This window comes from Prionailurus viverrinus, chromosome A3 (assembly GCF_022837055.1).
Source record: "Prionailurus viverrinus isolate Anna chromosome A3, UM_Priviv_1.0, whole genome shotgun sequence".
In the NCBI taxonomy this organism is placed as follows: domain Eukaryota; kingdom Metazoa; phylum Chordata; class Mammalia; order Carnivora; family Felidae; genus Prionailurus; species Prionailurus viverrinus.
The window spans coordinates 45,788,793-45,809,900 of record NC_062563.1 but is presented as its reverse complement, the minus strand read 5'-3'; the positions used below and the strand labels follow the sequence as shown (position 1 = coordinate 45,809,900).

The 21,108-nt window shown below is 42.3% G+C and overlaps 1 protein-coding gene across 5 annotated transcripts in view; it reads left to right on the top strand.

Annotated features, from left to right (window-relative positions):
• The first annotated feature begins 319 nt into the window (after positions 1 to 319).
• The window catches only part of RALGAPA2 (Ral GTPase activating protein catalytic subunit alpha 2), a 322,390-nt gene continuing 301,601 nt past the window's right edge, over positions 320 to 21,108 (top strand). For 3 of the 5 annotated variants that reach the window (XM_047854052.1, XM_047854051.1, XM_047854050.1), the window contains exon 1: positions 322 to 603. In XM_047854052.1, coding sequence (XP_047710008.1) covers positions 498 to 603 — 106 coding nt within the window. In that variant the 5' untranslated portion in view covers positions 322 to 497. Of the gene's footprint in view, positions 604 to 21,108 lie in introns of all 5 variants that reach the window. The other 2 variants (XM_047854054.1, XM_047854053.1) reach the window with 2 other exon arrangements.

The following is a 21,108-nucleotide window of genomic DNA, read 5'->3' as shown; positions in this document are numbered from 1 at the left end:
TGGAGAACTTGCGGCACACGGCCTGTTGAAGAGGAAGAACGTGCTCAGACCTAACCCATTGACTCCCATCGTGCCTAAGACACTCCAGCCTGATTGGAGGACTTTTTTCGCAGTGCATTCTGAGACTTGTAGTACAGCCTGTGCAAGCGGCAAGCTTCTTTGTGATTCGCGGCGCCGACTCTGCGCTCCGGGCGCGCCCCCGCGAGGCGGGTCCAAAAGGCGCGCGCTTGCGCCGCGCCCGAAGGGCCCGCCCGCACCTCCCGCGGGGCGGGGCCGTCGGTTCCGCGTCGACACCGCCTTCCTGCACCGCCCTTCGCCGGACCCGGCCCGCCCCTTCTTCCTGGAGCCACAGCTGAAGCGGCGGCGGTAGCGGCGGTGGCCCGGCGGGGGGCGGCGAGTGGCCCGCGCGACACGCGCCGGCCCGGACCTTATGCGGTGACTCGCGCGGCGCAGGCGCCTCCTGCCCCGCCGGCGGGGCTCGGGTTTCCCGCGGCGGGATGTTCTCCCGAAGGAGCCACGGGGATGTGAAGAAGTCCACCCAGAAGGTGCTGGACCCCAAGAAGGACGTGCTGACCCGCCTGAAGCACCTGCGGGCGCTGCTGGGTGAGGCGCGAGCCGGGGCGCCGGGCTTGGGGGCACCTGCCCGGACGCGGGCCGGACGAGGGTCGGGACTGGGATGCAGACGGCATCGGGGGTTGGGGGGGCGGCGTCAGACCCTCCTCTCTGGCGCCCGGCATTGTTCCCCAACAGCGAGCACTCTGGCCCTCGGGCTCTGCCCTGTCGCCCAGAGTGTAAATTTACCCCAGATTCGTGCCAGGTCACCTCGAGGCCGGTGGAGCCGTGACTCTTTCCTCCCCAGCAAATCCTGGACTCCAGGTGCTACACACACAAACACACACACACACACACACACACACACACACACACACCACACACACTCTCAACTGTCTCCTCCTCTCCTATTTTTTAATTTTAATTTTGGACTCTTGACACCCTTAGTAGACTGAGTCTCCTAAGTGTTCCCAGCACACTTAATTGAACTGTCATCTCTTTTCGTGGGCCCGCTCCCCTTAAATTTTATTTTTACTTTTGAGTTGGAGTCTTCAAATAGACTGAGACATGAAGTGCTCCCAGGATAAATTAAATTTAGCTGTCATCCCTCTTCCCATGCTCTTTTTATTTTTATTTTTATTTTTATTTTTGGTCTGACTGCTTAGGTTTCTTTGTGTCCTTGGTGGGAAGGGGGGCTCCTCCTGTCTTCTTGGAGGGAAGGGTGGCTTTCCTGGGTTCAAGGAGGCTGCTGCTTCTTTATTGCCAAGATGACAGTGATAGTTCTTTGCCTTATTTCGTTTTTATGGACTGCTGGATGGAGGTTCTGTGGAGCCCTGGGGGCCCTGCAGTTGACCTGTGATGAAGCTCATCCTTGTGGGTGTGAGGTGTCCACAAGGCTTCCTGTCACCTGCTGCATGTGATCTGTAGCTACTTTGCTAGGCTGTGCTTTGTTTTGTTTTCTTACCTACTTAGTCTTAACTTTTGTTAAGGACCAAACACCTGTGCTGTCTATAGTGTTTTGCGTGGGTGGGGGTGTGAGAAAAGAACACCTTGTTTCTTCTAGATATCTTTTGTATTCTTAAAATGAGCAAAAATCACCTGATTTAGGACACATAGTCTAATGTGCCTATCAGTTGAGGAGATATGGCGTAAAATAATTCATTTTATATGTGAGAATTTTAAATAAAGATCTGTTCAAGAGATTAAAAGTTGCTAAGTATTTCTATTTATACTCTGTGAAGCACCTCTGAGAAAACACACACCTGCCTGGTTTCTCCAAGTGAAGTTATTCACAATCACGAATTCCTCGAGATTACACTATCTTGTTCGGTTTGGAATGAAATATAAATTAGTTACTGTTAGAGGGATTAGTTTTCAAGACTTTTGAAAGTGAAATGTGGTGTCCTTGGTAAACTGAACTGTCTGCTTCCTGTAGTAAAGTCTCATGCACACACAGCTTGCATTGTGCAGAGTTTTTAGTAGTGACTGATTAACACCTACTGCAGGGACATTTTTGATAAAGGAGACTTGAACAGTATTTTAAAGCATTTGATACTCTGGAAGTTTTCCTGTGGTAGAGAATTTGAACTTTTGTTCTTTCCAAGTCTGCAGGATTAAGTTGGCTACATTTTGTAAAGGCAGAATCAATTAAACCTAGATCAGTTTGGTTTCTTAGAGATATACAATTGTTACCATTCTGAGAAAGTTAGTTTTCAAGGCTGTGTAATTGAGGTTTCACTTTAAGGTGCATATCCTATTTTGAGGAACTTTCTTTTTCATTTCATTGAGCTCGTAATGACCTCAGTTTTGTAACAAAGAGAGGTTCTTTGATATTAGGTTTCTTGATGCATTTGTTTGTGGAATGATCCAGTTTATTGCTGCAATCTTTATCCATAGGGACTAGATTTTTGTAAATGTGTCTGAGGAATTCTACTTGTAATGTCTAATGTAAACTTTTGCTAACAACTATGTTTTAAAGACCTCAAAGAAAGGGGCACCTGTGTAGCTCAGTTGGTTAATCGTCCTACTCTTCATTTCAGCTCAGGTTATGATCTCACTGTTGTGAGATCAAACCCTGCATCAGGCTCGGTGCCAAGTGTGGAGCCTGCTTGGGGTTCGTTCTCTCTCTCTCTCTCTCTCTCTCTCTCTCTCTCTCTCTCTCTCTGTCTCCTTCCCCCTGATTGTGCATTCACTCACTCTCTCTCTCTGTCTCTCTCAAAATAGATACATATATAAAAAATTAAAAGTTTTAAAGAAAAACAGTACATTAATGTACTTGTTCCTAGCATATCATATACCCTATTTGTTTGCTACTTTAAAAAAAGTTTTTTTAATGTTTATTTTTGAGACAGAGAGAGACAGAGCATGAACAGGGGAGGGTCAGAGAGGCTCCAGGCTCTGAACTGTCATCACAGAGCCCGACTCGGGGCTCGAACTCATGGACCGTGAGATCATGACCTGAGCCAAAGTCTGACGTTTAACCGACTGAGCCACCCAGGTGTCCCGTGTTTGCTACTTTAAGAAAAAGCCTATTTAGAAAAAAATGGCCTCTTGATCTGAAAGATAGGAATTGGCCAAGATTAAGAAAACTATTTGAAGGAATTGAATATACATTATTATTGTATTTTTATTTGCATATTCAGGTAATACTCTTGCATTTCATGTATTTTATCATCAAGTGATAATAAAGGTGTTCTTTTTTTTTTTTTTTTTTTTACATAGAAAGATGATACCACTGATCTGAATTTGCAGTTATGGCTTCATCACTTTGGTTCGTTACCTAGCCTGTCTTTGAACCTCAGTTTCTCTACTCTGTCAAATGGGTATGGTAATGTCTGCCTTGTAAAGGTTATTATGACTTAATATATAAACTACTTCAGCTTGGAGCAGGCATATAACAGTTCCATTTCCTATTACTTTCCTCCCATCATTAATAGGATAGGACAAGTATTTTGATAGGTAGTTTCCCACCCCCCCCTTTACATTTTGATAATTGCTGTGAATTTGTTCTCTCTTTATAAAAATTAGTCTAAAACTGGCTAAGAAACACACAATGAACTGTGGAAAGTAGAATTTTCTCAGTCATGGTAATGGTTCAAGTTAGAACTTGCTTAGCTACTTTAACCTGGCTACATATTGTAGATTGGTCTGATATTATTAACTTTATTTTACAAAGGGGGAGACTGAGGCACAGGCAGACCTTACAAGGGGCCAAGCGATGTACTAAATGATCTGTATATATTGTGTTAATCACAGACAGAACCATGAGCTCTTAGGTCCCCTGACTTCCAATTCTCCCTGCATTGTTGACATTATCGGTGGGAAAGTAAATGAGTATACAAAACAAAACAGAAACCAAAAAAATTCTCTGTATTGCTGTCTTGCCCCAGCAAAGATTCCATGTTTAATTGAAAGTTGAGTGTCTACTCTGAGTCCTAAAATAGAAATGGCACTGATGTAGCAAGAAGACTTGATGTACTTAGTAAGCATATAGTATGGTATGTACTTAGTGGCTTTTATGGTGGACTTCAATATAGGATTTCAAGGGGTCAAAAAAGATCATTAAGAGTGGCACAAAGAGAAGGACATCTTGAAGGAGGTTTTACTCATCCTGGGCCCTAAGGATGGTTAGACTAGTTCTGTCCAATAGAAATATAAGGTGAGCCACATGTTTAATTTAAAATTTTTTAGTAGCCACATTTTAAAAAAAAAAGGAAGCAGGTGAAATTAATTTTAATAATACATTTTATTTCATCGTACAGTTCTAATATGTATATCAACAGGTAATCCATATAAAATAATATTTTTTACCCCACGTCTTTGAAATCTAGTGTGTGTTGTATACTTATAGCACATCTCCTTTCAAACCAACTGCATTTTAAAAGCTTAGCAGCCACATGTGGCTAGTGGCTACATACTGGACAGAGCAAGGTTAGAATTTGGGAAGGGCAGGGGGAGGACAGTTCCAAGCAAGGGGACCTGGAAGCTGGCAGTGAAAATATGCATGGCAATGATGTGTAAAGGTGAGGAACACCAACCAACCTTCCAGTTCCTCCTGTCTGGTGAGGGAATCGAGTAATGTTGGTCATGAGATAGAGTGCTAGAACTCTTTCCCTGAGGGTGTTCACAGTGTCAGATGAGTGATTACAGTGCTGTGTAGGCCAGGGGTGGGGGCAGAACGGTGAGTTGGACTGGGGGATACTGGTGGGGGAAAGGAGTGGTGGCCTGACTGGCAGAAGCTGGGGCAGTTGGGGGGCCAGATCAGAAAAGGTTTGTCTGAGTTGGAAACTCATGTCTTGTCTTGGAGGTGAGAGGACCCACCTGAAGAACTCTTAGTATGTCAAATGATAAGACTTGAGAGCTGCCTGTCAACAGAGTCAGGAAGATGGACCGGAGGGGAGGGGTGACACTACTGGCAGTGAAGAAGCAGATTATAAGGGTCTGAAATGAGATGCTCCACGAATGGAGAGGAGGGGCAGGATTACAAAGGACCAATGCAGCAGGAACTAGTGATTGTCTAAGTAAAGTAATGAAACTGAGGTTTGCAGAAGCCAGGTGAGGAGTGATCAATCTGAAGGAGAAGAGATCTGGGATGAGAGGCCATAGTCAAGTCTAATCATGTGACATCAGGGTTTGGACCAAATATTTGAAACCAGAGAGGAGAGAGCAGTCTCTTTCAAATGCTCTCTATATATGGACAGAGTAACATGGAACATTTTGGTATATTTCAACTATTGCTTTAGGTAGGGACAAGTTCACTTGAGCAATTTTATGTATTTTTATTATTTATTTATTTTTTAAATATTTATTAATTTTTGGGAAGAGCACAAGTCGGGGAGGGGCAGAGAGAGGATGACAGAGGATCCAAAGTGGGCTCAGCACTGACAGGCTGACAGCAGCAAGCCCAGTGTGGTGCTTGAACTTAGGAATTGCGAGATGATGACCTGAGCTAAAGTTGGACGCTCAACCAACTGAACCACCCAGGTGCCCCTCACTTAGAATTTTAAATGTTGCCTTTTAAACTTATTTTCTTATTAACATTTTCATACCTTTTTTCCCCCTCTCATTTTTATTAACTACAAACATTTGTTGAAACTGTGCAGGGTAAGTTAGCTTACCATTTCCTGGATGGTTAAATTGTTTCCTTCCTTTCTCTTTCTTTCTCTGATGTAAATAATACCACTGTAAACACCTTGGGAAGCAGCTTTGTCTGTATTTTGTGTTATTTCGTTAGGACAGATTCCACTGAGGTCAAATTGCTGGGTTTGAACGTGTTTATAACTCGATTCACTGTGTTTTCCTAAGTGTTGCTCCCAATGAGCCTGCTAACAGCAAGGATTGAGACTACCATTTCCACTGTTGTCTGACAAGCAATAAACACATTTGTGTAATTTGATAATTGGCGGTAGGCATTTTGGAGAGTAAGAGTGTCAGGGATAGGACCAGAGGAGTTGGGAGGAAATCCTGGCTGATGATAGGGGAAGATGAGTTTGGTGTTATGGGTGTTGAGTCTGAGTAAAAGGCAAGATCCAAATGGAAATGTCTGGGAGGTTGTTGGACATGGGGTCTGGAGCTTAATAAGAGGATAAAAGCTACGATGTGGTTGTCTATCGTCATCATGGTTCCATCGAATCTTCCCACAACCTCTGATGAAGGTAGGAGGCTCTTACTCTCAACCTATAGATGAGGGAACCAAGGCTCAGTGCGCTTAACTACTTGTCTGTTAGCACCCGGTCCATAAGTAGCAGAGCCAGGATTCCTGATTATGGAACCCATTTTATGCCTCTGCTAGTTACCTGACTCAGAAGTATATTTACATATCAGATAATATATTTACCCACCACAGTGAATGTTAACATAAAAACAAAAGCCCAAGGGTTTTTGCATTTCCCCCCAAAATGTTGCTTTGACTTGTGCTGCTTTCTTCTGTTTTACTAGATTCTTCTAGGGAGACTTGAGGCTGTATTTGATTTCAGCATGGCAGAAAATAAAGAGACTCCTTTTGTGTTTTTCTGTTCATTGGCCTCTCTGTGCCCTTGGCAGGCCTAACAGGTGGTACAATATTGCATGGACATTACTGCCAAAGGACACTCTACAACCAGAGTAAAGTCGGAGGTGTAATTTCAGGCTCTTCAGCCAGTCTTAGTGTGGTCTCTCTCATTTAACCTTGTTTGAAGCAAAGTCATTTTGCCATATGCTCCCTTTGCTAATTTTTTATCAATTACTAACATTAAAATGTTAGTATCTGTTAGTATCTGTATCCTCTGGAATATAAAATGAACTTTAGACACATACGTGAAATGCAGATATACCGATCCCTGCCTCTAGGGCTTGAGGATGTCTGTACTTTTTCTTCTTCTTTTTTTTTTAATTTTTTTTAACATTTATTCATTTTTGAGAGAGAGAGAGAGACAGAGTGCGAGTGGGGGAGGGGCAGAGAGAGAGGGAGTCACAGAATCCAAAGCAGGCTCCAGGCTCTGAGCTGTCAGCACAGAGCCCGACGCGGGGCTCGAACCCACGAACTGTGAGATCATGACCTGAGCCCAAGTCGGACGCTTAACCGACTGAGCCACCCATGTGCCCTGAGGATGTCTGTAGTTCTGATGTGAGAAGGAAGAACCTAGGATAAGAGTCTGATTGAGCTCAGATGTTTTGTTTGGGACCACTTCCGGGAAGAGAGATCATTGATAAGCCTAGAATATTTTGATGTAAACTTTTATTATTTTTATTTTTATTTTTTTGTAATTGCGTTACTGGCAATTGGGTATGAATACTTTTACGAGCTGTTTAGAGTACTTATCTTTCCATACATAAAACTGTAGAGAATTGTTTATTTAAAAAAATTCACTTTCAAAATAGCAAATTCATTCCATTTAAATTTTTAAAAGATGTTTATTTTAAGAGACAGAGAGGGAGAGAGTGTGCTTGCACATGCGAGCGGGATAGGGGCAGAGAGAAACGGAGAGAGAGAATCCCAAGCAGGCTCTTCGTGGAGCCCAACATAGACTGAGACAAAATCAAAAGTAGGACGCTCAACTGACTCAGCCACCCAGGTGCCCATCAATTTAAATTTTAAAATTATTCTTTTTTTATTAAAAAAATGTTTTTAACATTTATTTATTATTGAGAGACAGAGCACAAGCAGGGGAGGGGCAGAGGGAGAGGGAGACACAGAATCTGAAGCAGGCTCCACGCTCTAAGCTGTCAGCACAGAACCCAATGGGGGGGGGGGGGGTCAAAGCCATGAACCATGAGATCATGACCTAAGCCGAAGTGAGATGCTTAAGTGACTGAGCCACCCAGGTGCCCCAGATTTTAAAATTATCCTTTAAAGGATGGATATAAGTTATTGTACTGTAAAATTAAGAATAATATATAAATGTAGTAAAGATCTATCTTGTCTTTGGAATTTTAAAAAATTTCAGTTCCACAGACATTTTTTCAAAAGTGTGAATGAGTAAGGATGTGTATGTATCTGTCTGTCTGCTTGGGAGGGCTGTGTATTCAGAGGTCAATAAGGCACAAGCCCAGAACTTAACGGTTTAATAGGAGACGCAGACACATAAACAACTACATTTGGCATGAAGGAGTTAGTGCCTCTATAGAGCGGGTAAAGCTGCAGAGGTGGCCACACAAGGTGCAGAAGAGGCACAGCAAAAAGGCTTCTTGGCCTTGGAGAGGTCGCCAGTGCTTCCTGAGGGAGATGAGGTCTGAGGTGGGTTCAGAATAACAAATACAGGGTTTCCCAGGAGGAGAAGTTGGGGACAAGGGGACTGCAGAGGGAGGGACTTGTGTGAGGGTAATGGTGTGGCCACATGGAGTTAAGTACAGTGGCTTTTATCCTGTGGTGTGGGTAGATGTTGGGAACCAGGAAGACTTGAGTATAGGATAGGAGCCAAACCCGATGTGTCCCCTTGATGGATGGCCTGGGAGTCTCAGTCTTTCTGAGATTTGGAACACGGGTGCCGGGAGAGTGAGAGCTCCCATCCTTTTGGATTGCAAACCATGAGGGTGTAGCATGGGCTGCTAGTGTTCATCTTTCCCCAGTGTCGAGGGCACCTGCCTCAAATTGAATTCATACTCAGAGAGAAGCAGGGCAGAGACATGGAGGGCAAGAAGAGCCCACTGGACCCTGTTGAGTGAGAGGTTCAGCCATGTCTGCTATCTCCACCCCTGAACTTCTCAGCTGCAGGTGGTAGTAACACCCTGTTTTTGCTTAGCTAGTTTGAGTCATATTTCTGGGTCTTGAAATGGAAAGAATACAGATTAATATGCCTGAATGAGAGGGGGAAGTCCCAGATCAGAGATGGGTGGGTGGGTACATATGTGTAGATATGCTTCTTATATTTTTTAAGAGCTGAGCAAAGTTGAGCTTATGTATGTAGGAGAAGGAACTAATAAAAGAGTAAAATTGAAGAAACTGTGGAGAGAAAGGGGGTAAAAATGGAGTAAAGTATGGTCTGCAGTGGGAGCTCTCATGCCATGGCTTTTGTTTTCTCTGGGAAAGTAAGAGGTAGTGTCAACTGCTGAGTTAGTTTCCTTGCTGGTGTAGTGATAGGAATTGAGGATGTCTTCTTCCCTTTCCTGTGCCATGTATCCCCTTAAATAAAGGAAATATTGTAATCTGTAAGATTGCTGTTCTTATTCTTCTGTGGAGTCATCTCATAAATATATTTAACTTCTGTATTAAATGCTTGGCCACAAATGGGGAAGTGTGTGTGTGTGTGTGTGTGTGTGTGTGTGTGTGTGTGTGTGTGTCTGTCTGTGTGTGTCTGTGTGTATAGTGCAGATGTTGCCTGCCCTTCTGCTCGGTGACCATGTACCCCAGAGCAGCATCAGGCAAGACCAGGGGCATACTGTGTTCTCAGTGGTCGTCTTTCCCTCACACCTCTTACTGCGGGACCATCTGACCTGTCAGGTGCAATTTTGATCTCCATTTTTGCCTTTAATGTGACTTAACCTTACACAAGATGTAACTTGATTGTACTGATATCCCATATTCATGTGGCACCTTACGCCTTTGCAAAATGTTTTCTCACATTCTCATTGGATCAATATGCTTCCTTAAGCAACCAGTTCAGAAAGGATTTACCTTCTAGATTCTTAGTCGAGCTTTGTTTCTGAGTATGTTCTGAATGCCCAATTCAAGTTTTTAACTGTGATTTTTACAGAAGAGATATTTCATAACCAGTTTTGTGTCTTCTTTTAGAAACTGAAACCACATCTGAAAGATACTTTAAAAGTATTTCTAATTTTTAACTGTAGATACGTAATTTTGCTCTTGTAAATGTGGTTTAGTTTAAAAAGATAAAGAGCCCTTTGATATTGTCTTGCATTTGATTTTAAGTGATGGCACATATTCACTGAAACTCAACCATGGTTTCAAGGACACATAGGTACTAATGACGTTTCTTGTGCCCATTTGTGGCAACTATGAGAATGCACCACTCATATCCCTACTGGGGGCAGCATGACTGACTTGATATCTAGCTGCTGCCTTCTGGATTCACCACAACATTTCAGCCAAAGCTGAGCTTCTCTTGGGCTACTTGCAATTACTGAGCAAGAGATTACTAATGTGGTTAATTCCTGCAAGACCCAGATGCCTCTGAAGAGTGGCCTTGACTTGAGGACTCCCCATTGGTGTGGTCAAGACCTTCTCACAACTGAGTTGGATCTGAGACTCTTCCTCCCCAGCCCTCTTTCTTTCCCCTCTCCTTTGCAGGGGTCAGACCTTCACTGTGGTGAAGCCTCTCCTTGCCTTCTCAGGTCTTGCCCCTTCACAGACAGTTCCCCCGATCAATCTCCTGCAGGTGTAATCCTATCTTGGTGTCTATTTCTTAGGGAGCCCCAACTGACATACCATCCCTTTCCCCAGAAGGTGTTGCCCATCCTACCATGTAAAACCCTTCCAGGAAACAGCATGAGCACACTACATCTTCCACGTAAACTTTCTTTGTCCCTCTGTCCCGAAATGATCTTTTCTCAGAATTCCCATAGCACTTGGGACCTCTCATTGGCGTTGCTTGCCTATTGTACTTAGTTGTGTTCTGCCAGATCTCACCTACTAGATGATAAATACATTGAGAACATGAAGAGCTTCTTGTTCATGCTGATTCCTTTTGGTAACATACTTCCTTATTTATAGTCATAATAATTAGCATTTAATCAGCACTTTCCATGTGCCACACACTGCCAGAAATACTTTCACATGCATTAACTCATGCAGTCCTCCCAAGTGGGATAGGTAATATTATCATCCTCAGTTTACAGATGAGACACAGAAAGGTTAAGAATCTTGTCCAAGTTTACACAGCTGATAAATGACAGAGTTAGGATTTGAACCCAGGCAGCTGGGCTCCAGAGTCCCCTTGTCCATTTAACAGTTATTTTTTATCTAGACACAACATGTGTCAGGCATTATACACAGCATTGGGGATACCAGAGCTTGCAGTCCAAATCTAGAATAAATAACTATTGAAAAAAAAAATGTGATTTCCCACATAGATGGATGTAAGTCTGTGGGGGAGTAGCAGCCACCTGTGTGGATGTTTTGAAAAATTCCTAAAAGCCTTCCTGACCCAAAGATTGTTTTCACAAGCCAGATGTTCTCATCATTAAAGTAATGATTCAAGGGGCGCCTGGATGGCTCAGTTGGTTAAGCGTCCTACTTCAGCTCAGGTCACGATCTCACAGTTTGTGGGTTCGAGCCTCGTGTCCAGCTCTGTGCTGACAGCTTGGAGTCTGGAGTCTGCTTTGGATTCTCTGTCTCCTCTTGTCTCTGTGCCCCTCCCTGCTCACATTCTGTCTCTCAAAAGTAAATAAACATTAAAAAAATTAATTATTTGAGACCATGAATTAAGGTCTCCTGAGAGAGTCCCCTAACCTTCTCCCTCGTGTACATGCACTCATTATCAGACCCTCCCCTCTGATCCCAAGGGGGAACAGCTGTAAGAAAGGACTGTTTGTGTGGACTAAAGGGAGAAGAGGTTGGGAAAAGAGTTTGGGGGTGGAGGGCAGCAGGACAAGGAGGCTGTTGGTAAGGATGGGCTTGGGGAAGGCTTAGGCAAGTACCCTAGATATTCTTTCTTGGAAACAATTTGAGAGACACTATTTTAAAATTTTACAATTTACACTATTGTAAATTTGTAAAAACCAAAACTGAGTCACTATCCCAAAAATGGACCTGGTATAACTAGTGAAAATTCTTTCAATGAAATCTTTGATAGTATTTTCAAGACTGCATGGAAGAGAGGGGAACAGATGACATGTTGTTTCTTTGCAACTTTTTAAAGAGATTGATGTGTTTTCTGTCTGGTCACATTTCTGGTGCAAACAATGTAGACTTCTCTTTCCCATGGACTTTATATCTGATAAGGTGGAGATGTGTTTGGGTTAGTTAGGCTTGATGTAGTAGAGCTTATGCTCAAGTCTTAGGTAGAAGTAAAAGCATCACCTAGTGTGTGTGATGTGTGTGTATCATATTACAGCTGTTTATGTTTGAGAGAAGGGTTCAGTTCCTCTCTTCCTGCTCCTAAAATAAATATATACACGGACACATCCACATCACTTTTAACTGAAGTAAAAAGTAAATAATGAACTGGACAAATATTTAAACCTTAGAGGATATAGTTATATCCTCAATGTCGTCAATACACAGAGAGTTCCTACATATCAACAGGAAAAATTATAATGTTTAAAATGTATGTATATATGTCACAGATGAAGAAATGACAAGACCCATTGTTTTATATGCCACTCTTCAGTTATCTAGAATATATAAACATAAATGTTTATTTATTTTTGAGAGAGAGGGAGGGAGTGTGCATGAGCCTGGGAAGGGCAGAGAAAATGGGGACAGAGGATCTGAAGCAGTATCTGCACTGACAGAAGCGGGCCTAGTGCAGGGCTGGAACTCACAAACTGTGAGATCATGACCTGAGCCAAAGTTGGACGCTCAACCAACCGAGCCACCCAGGGCCCCAGAATATATAAACTTATAAATTAAAATGTATTTACCTATTATTTTAGCAAAGTTGCTGGTGTGTGTGTGTGTGTGTGTGTGTGTGTGTGTGTGTGTGTTTCCCTGAATGATTTCTCCTGGTTCCAACACACCTTTGACAGGACTATAATTTGGTATGATCTTTCTGAAAAGTAATTTGTTGGAATATGCCAGTGGTCTTAAAAATGTACAAATCATTTGAGCAGAGCCTGACTCAGGGCTCAAATGCACAGAACCATGAAATCAAGAACCTTAGCTGAAATCAAGAGTTGGATGCTTGACTGAGCCACCCAGGCGCCCCTATTTCTTTCTTTTTTAAGTAATCTTTACACCCAACATGGAGCTCAAACTCATGACCCTGAGATCAAGAGTTACACAGTCTTCCAACTGAGCCAACCAAGTGCCCCAGGCTTAGACCTCCACACCCATCCAAAAGTGGGAAAACTGAGGACCAGAAATATTAAGACACTTGCTTGAGATCACAAGACCAGTGTGAGCGGTGAAGTCAGGTTTTAAATGCAGTAATCTGATTCCAGATTTTTCAAGATTACCTACTGGCCTTTATTCCTTCCCCTAAGGATAGATGAAGGTTGAAGTCTAGGGAAAGGCAGCTAGAGACAGAGAGTGAGTGGGGGAGGGGCAGAGCGAGAGGGGAACCAAGGATCAGAAGCTGCGGCAAGCCCAATGCAGGACCAGGAGATCATGACCTGAGCAGAAGTTGGACGCTCAACCAACTGAGCCACCCAGGAGCCCATAGTCTTCCCTCTGTCTGCGGTTTTGCGTTCCACAGTTTCAATAACCACGTCATCCGTGGTCAGGAAGCAGATGCGCCTCCATGTGATGAATCATCAGATGGTCAGTAGTAGCCTTCAGTGACCTGACATCACAATGCCTGTGTCATCCATCTTACCTGTGTCATCACATGGGCATCTTTTTGCCTCACATCATCACAAGAAGAAGGGGAAGGACACAGACTATTTGGCCTTATATTCATGGCTGCACTAAAGCCCAGACATCTAACTGACCATGTCTACCCAGCAGGTTTATGCCTAAAGATGCACAAGGCTGATGTTGCTGCAGTCAAATTTACAGGTTTCTGCTATGGCAGGAGTCTTGTGTGCCAATTGCTACCTATTCCTTGGCCTTGGCTGCCATCTGCTGCTTGGCCAAAATGCCTCAAACTCTGCCCAGCTGCAGACTTCCATCTCCATCTTCCTGAGACTTGTGGTCTTGAAGGCATCCTCAGAGCCAGCTGCTACTACCCTTCAGGGCAAGTACACCTGCCTACTGAAACGGACATTGTTAACCATTGCACCGAACCATTGTGCCAGTTATTTTCAGTGCATTATCTTGACTATTCAACATAACACTGTGAGATGCTCTAAATCAGCAATCAATTTTGGAACCTCTATTAAATTCAGGAGGCAAAAGCAATTACATTTGGAGAAAAGAGCAGAACCACCATCAGGGCCTCCTGAAGAAGCACTCCTTCCTGGGGCCCCCGGGTGTGAGTGGAGTTTATGATGGTCCCCTGGCAGTCGGATCCTCCCAGTTTCTTCTGTAGACAAATGTTTGGATTGAACTTCACCCTCTGCACAATGAGGAAACATGTTTTAAAGGCCTCACTTGTCAAAAAAGACTTGTAAAACAAACTTAACGAGACTTCTAGATACAGTGGGAGCCATACAATAGGCTTCTTTGGTGCTTGAGTTGGAAAGCAGCCTCTGCAGCTCCTGCCATGCTGTGCACCATGCCCGGTCTGTCCCCTCCTGGCTGCAGCCTGTGTCCCCTGCCCACCCCTCCTTTTACCTTCCTGATAAAATGTGTACCTGGATATTGCTCCGTGATGACTGACTGTTAAAATGCTCTGCAAATAAAAAACTGCTGCTAAGTCACACTCAAGAGAAGTACAGAAAATCCTCCAATGTTACAGTCAGCTGCATTTGAATAGAGGCTAAGCAACAAATTTCTTCTAGGCCAACCCTTCACTTTTTAAATGGAGGAGACTGAGACCTAGAGAGGGGAAAGTACTTGAATAGTATGCATATTTTATGACAGTAAAAGAGAAGATTAAAACATGAATAGATAAGACTTAGGGCAGGACTTTATGCCAGATGGGGGCCTTTAGACTCTTCTTCCCTCTCTGTCCCCTTCCTACTCCTTTAGTTTTCCCCATAGTGCTTGCCCTCCCGGTACTAAATGAGGTTGGTAGCCTGTTGTTCCCATTTTACAGAAAAATTATAGACACACATTCCCCGTAACAGAAACAGGCTGGTGGCCCTGTGGTAGCCAAGTCAGGATTCCACCTCAGGTGTGCCTGATGACAGAGCTTTCTCTTAATCACAATAACATTTGAAAGATGAACATACGGAGGCTTGGGGTAGAGAGTCATAGGTACTGCCTTAGGAAGCAGCTGGTCCCGGACTCAGATCCACCATGACTACATAGGAAACTGCAGGTCTTTTCCTGGTACTATTGACCCCTGTCTACCTGTGGTCAGATCCTAAAAACTCAAGTCCATTTTTAAGCCCAGTGCCCCCTTTCATTGTTAGGAATATTTGGACTTCAAAACGAGGGAGTTTGGGGGTACGTGTGGCTTCTTTGGGACTCAGGCAGTGAGGATAGATGTCTTCAGGTTCACTTGGCAGCCTCAGGCTGAATTCCTGATTCCCTTCCTTCCCTAGTTCTCCCTATATCCCTTGGCCCTCTTCCTAGTGCATAGTAGGTCCTCAATAAATAGCTGCTGAATGAATGAAAAAAATGTACATATCATTTGATTTAATTTCCTTTTGTAAGAAATTATGATGTACTTAATGGCTATTAAGAAATGCATTGCAGCATTGTTTTCTTGTTTAAAATTTTGTTTATTGAAGTGAATTCCACATAATATAAAATTAATCATTTGAAAGTGAATAATTCAGTGGCATTTAGGACACTTACAGTGCTGTGCAATCATCACACCTCTATTTAGTCCAGACATTTTCATCATTTCAACAGAAAACCCCGTAACCATTAGGCAGTCACTTATTCCCTCTTCTCTTCAGCCCCTGACAACCACCTGGGTGTGTAACTAGCTGGGGGATCTTTTTGCTTTTTAAAATTATTCTGCTCCACCAGAATGGTAGTACAGTTGACCCTTAACAACAGGTTTCAACTGCGTCGGTCCACTTATACGTGGGGTTTTTCCGATAACTATGCAGTAGTACTGTAAATGTCTTTTCTCTTCTTTATGATTTTCTTAGTAACATTTTATTTTCTCTATCTTCCTTTATTGTAAAACATGGTATTTAATATATACAACATATGAAATGTGTGTTAATTATCTGTTCATAACATGAACAGATGAACATAATTCTGTTCATAACATGAACAGAAGTGAGACTTCTGGTTAACAGGCTGTTAAGTTTGGGGAGTCATAATTTGTTACATGCTGTGAGTAGATACCCCCAATCCCTGCACTGTTCAAGGGTCAACTATATATGTTGAACATATTTATACTAGTCAGAGCTCTTGGTTGCATGTGGCAGAAACTCAAACTAACTTGAGAAAAGGGGGACTTAATGATACATACAACTACTCTAGGGGAACGTTTATCTTTAAGTATGTATGACTGTTGACAGGGAGGTGAGTGGAGTCCAGGGAACTCACTCATTCTCATGTCCACTCTCTTTTTTTACTCTCCCTTGATGAAAAATAACTCCTCTCCACTCTTGGTTCCATGTTTGTTTGTTTGTTTGTTTTCTGTGCTTCTGCTTCATTCTTAGGTTGACTCTGCCAGGTGCGAGAGAGATGGTCCCCGAAAGCTAGTGGCTCCTCCCGTAGGGCGCCAGGTCCTGAGACCACTCTGATTGGCTTTACTTGAGTCATGTGCCCATTCCTGTACCAACACTGGGTGAGGGAGATGGAGTACTCTGATTGGCTGGCCTGTATATCATTTGTCCTTTTCCTGAGGACTGAGTCTCATTCTGGCTCATATATTTCTGAGAATAGTTCTGGAAAGGCATACTGATACATTCCCACAGAAAATAATACTGCTAATATCTCTGCTCATCCCCATGTATGTCACAAGGGCATTGCCTTTTGTGTTAATAATCCTAGATCATTGAGAAAACCTTACATGACATTCTGTAAGTTCTACTTAAGACTATGGGAGTTACAATTGAAGGTTTATCTAATTTGAGGGAAGTAAGGGTTACTGTTCTAATAAATGGATTGACCACCCTTGAGTTCTGTCTAGGTTAGACAGTATACCTTGTTTTTAGGTCATTTCTACAAATAGTTACTGAGGACTTGCTATTTGCCAAATGAAGCTCCAGTTTCATGAGATTCTATTAAGGGAGATGAATAAGAAACAAATAACAAGCAAATATATGATATAATTGCAAGTAATGATTATAGGAAAATGAAGCTTGATAGGGATGTTTGTATGTTGGTCTAGACAGCTGGGTCAGGGAAGGCCTCTCTGAAGAGGGGTTTAGAGTCAAGACCTGGGTTAAGCAGAGCATAGCTTGGTGATTATTTCTGGGAATAGTGTTCCAGAAGGAACAGTAATTCCTGGAGAGAATCTGCACACACAGAAAGTGTGCATGCTCCAAGTCATAAATACGCTTGAGAATCTAGTGGAAGTCTATAGAGTTGGAGGAGTTGGGAGTGGGGGAGGAAAGGGTAGGACCAGGTGGGGCTTGTAGGTCTCAGGGAGGACTTATAAGGTAAAATGGAGAGCCCCATGGGAAGTAAGAGCAGGGGTATGACCTGAGTTGACCTTTAAGACCTTTCTTTGTAGAAAGCTTTATTTTCTTTTGGCTCATTTTGTTAGAAGTCCTGTCCTTTGTCCCAATACTGAGTAGTGGCTAGAGACAGAAAAAGGAAGAGGTAAGAAAAAGAAGTGGTGCCGGGGAAGAAAAGTGAATGGCTGTGGAAGCCATGACAGGGCAGTCCCAGGTTCTGAGGAAGGTAGAGCACACGTAGTCTGTGTCTGGCCTTATTGCACAAGTGAGTAGTGAGAAGAACACTGCAGTCCATGGGACAGGGAAGCTAGACTGCAGTGGGGCCATGTGACGGGGCCCACACAGCAGCCCAAGCTTGTAACAGTATGGAGGCAGGGTTGCTGTGTTACCCCAAATTCTAGTAAGAGGCACAGAGCAGATACATTAGAGAGTACCCCTGATGTTGACAAAAAATGGAGATCTGCCAGCAGCTGAAAAAGAATGAGCACAGGATAATGCTGATCTGTCAGTATAATATTAATTTATCTTTATAAATGATTGCCAAGAAAAGCCAGTGGTTGGCTCCATTTCAGGTGCGGGCTAAGTTAGGGCCCCATTTGTACTTTATATTGTGTTTCTTCATGGAAAGGCCTGAGGGAGCCTTGATCTCTAGCTCAGTGTTAATTGAAAACACGTGATTTTTACGAACTGCTGTTGCTAGGTGTGCACAGATGGAAATTCTGTTCTGGTAGTTGCTTGTCAGTTCCAGGTTTACACAGAATGAAGAAACATGACTTAATGTATGCTAAGACTACCAGGTCTTAGAAATGAACCTTATCCGGATTTGAAATTTCATCACCTTTTCCATTTGGGGATGTCACACATTTGTTTGTCCCTACTCAGTACAAGTTATTGAGTGGCTGGGCAGAGATAATTTCTTCCTACCTGGCTCTATTATTTTTCTACAGTTTTTGGTAAATGACAGAACCACAGCTTTCCTTAAAGACAGCAAAAGTCCTCAAGAACTAGATCATTACAAGGCATTATATACAATGTATATGTTATTACAGAATAAGTTTCATTACAGTGTTGAGCAGGGGAAATTTAAATTACTTGCAGTTTTGGGGCATTTTGGTCTTGGAAAAGATACTATTTTATATATTGTGTGGGTCTTGAGTGTACTTCAAAGTTGGAAAGTATGACACGTTTGAAGAACATTATGGTCTGGTGTCATGTCTGCTGGGTTGTTCTTTTCTTTTTTTATGGTAAATAGTCAGACTTTGAAAAAGATCTGAAAAAGATCTTTTTCCAAAACATTATGGCAACTTTTTCCCCCCCAAAATAAAAGATAGGTTTATATATTTTTTCCTTTCTCTAATTCCCCACCCCACCCCCACATCCCCTCTCTAGTAACCACAAGTCTGATCTCTTTTTCTATGAATTTGGCTAGTTTTTGTTTTTTTGTTTTTTTGATTCCACATACAAGCAGGATCATTGGATACATTTTTTTCCCTCTGTTTGACTTATTTCATTTAGCATGAAGCCTTCAAGTTCCATCCATGGTGTCATGCATAACTTTTTGGTTATGAAATTTAATGTACTCATTATGAACATTTGAATGATACAGATAAGCAAAAAATAATCAAAGTATGCAAAAGCTCTTCAGATTCTGCAGTCTCCTGATGACCATTGTTAGAATTTTGGTCAGTATGTTTTCTGTGTTCTCTCTCGCTTATGTGCATCCTCCTCTCTCTGTTTCTCTCTCTCTGTGTGTCTGTCTTGGGTGTGCAACATACATAAACAGTTTTACATGAAGAGTCATTATGCATGGTCTAATCCTAAATTTTGGACTTAAAACTCCTTGGACATTATCCCACATCAGGAAGTGAAGACTTAAGTAAGATGGTTCTCTCTGCCCTCATCACCACTTTTCTCCTTCCTTAGTTCTTGGAGGAGAGGTAGAGGTTACCAGCTAGCTCCTGCTTTATCTGTTTTATTTCTGTCTCTAACTCCCTGGTGAGTGGTTTTGACTAATTTAGGCTAGTCCCAATTCAGATCAAGAAAAGTAAAAGCAGTTTTGCACTGACTTAAAAAGTTTGATGAAACTTGATTCCTACTGAAGGAAAAGATATATTCAAATGTGTGTAAAGCACATTTGGTTAAATAGTGTAATTCATTGGTGTATGTTTATGTTTTATTATGTTGGTACTTCATATCAGTTAAAAACCAAGTCTTAGAATCCTGCAGTTGAGAAACATATGTTAAAATATTTAAATAAAATAGCTCTACTTTTAAAAACTTTAGCACTAGGTAATTGGGGTACATCTTTATACAGAATTACTTTTACACAGGGACTATCAGTCCTGGATAACAAAGTATTAATAGCTTCCTGACTTCTAAGAATTTTGCTTTCTATATCTAGTTTACCTTATGGGTATAAAGGAATGAAAATTATACATCTTAGGAAATGAAGTAGGATGGATATCTTTTCCAACCTCTTCAATCATACTAATAATTGTTTCCTGTTCAACTGTCAGATTTTATTTCAGTACTTACAAGGATGTTTTTGGATCCAAGTAACAGATGCAAGTAACAGAAAACTCATATATAAATGTAAATGAAAAGGAATTTTTTTTTCCCTCCTGTAAAAGCAGTCCCAAGGCAGAGTGGCCTGAGAGTCAGCTAGTTCAGCAGTTCTGTGGTGTTGACAGTCCAGACTCTCTCTGCCTCCGTGCCTTGCCATCCTTGGTATCCTTAGTGTGGCAGGTTTGTCCTCAAGGTGGCAAAATGTCTGCAGCCATTACAAGCATTGCACCCAAATAGAAACATCCAGAGGCAGGAAAAAAAGAAATACTTCTTTGTGTCTCTTTAAAAACAATGAATCTTTTCCAGACCTCTCCATCCAAGTGCTTCCCATTTCTTATTGACTAGTGTTGGGTCACAGGCTGGAGCCTAAACATATCACTGGCAAGGGGTATGTTGGCACCATAATTGGCTGAGCAGCATCAAGTCTGGCATCCTGGGGCCGGGGACAGGCCAGCCTCTCTGAAGGACATGACTTTGTGGGGGAGGATGAGCCCTGAACAAATAGAGGCTCTGTCAGAAAGAGGAAATTGGAAGTGACTGGGATGGGGGGCTGGAGGGAAACCAACAGTGTCACTATAGGCCAATTTTACTTTTCAGGTTAAATGCTGTAGAGAACATCTATGGAAGTAAATCATCCAGTATAATAAAATTTTGAATACATATATATTTTTAGGGAAGAATTTAAACAAATTTTTACAGTGTAAGTGGTATATACAACATGGCTGTAACATATATAAGAAACAAAACTATCAGCAAAGCTGAAAGATGAGTTTGTGTCATTTTCTGCAAATAAGAATATGTAGTTTAGGCCCCAGCATGCTTCTAGAAGCTATGCCAGGGTTCTAATGGCCTTTTCCTTCTCTTGGGCCAGGTTGATGGTGCTTGGGCATAGAAGTACGTGTGTATTTACTGTTGGCCCTGGAGAGGACTCGGATTAACAGTGTGAATGGGGTTCGCTTGAATGGTGGAGCAAAAGCCTGGTTGGCTTGGATCCTTTGTTGGGTGACTAGGTTTAAAGTGTTCATTTTTTATTATATATCACAAGTTACATATATATGAAACTTATTCTTTCACATATATTCAGTATTTAAAACAATTTTAAAAATCCTCCTTTTTTATATGTAGCACATGGCCTGTGTTCATATAAATACATTCAGTTGATTTAAGGAGGTCAAAACTGAGACTGGGGTTCTTTTGAGTGAATATGGAAAGGGAAAAGGGGAGGCATGAAGGGTAAATGCAAAGGCTGATTAAAAAGATGGG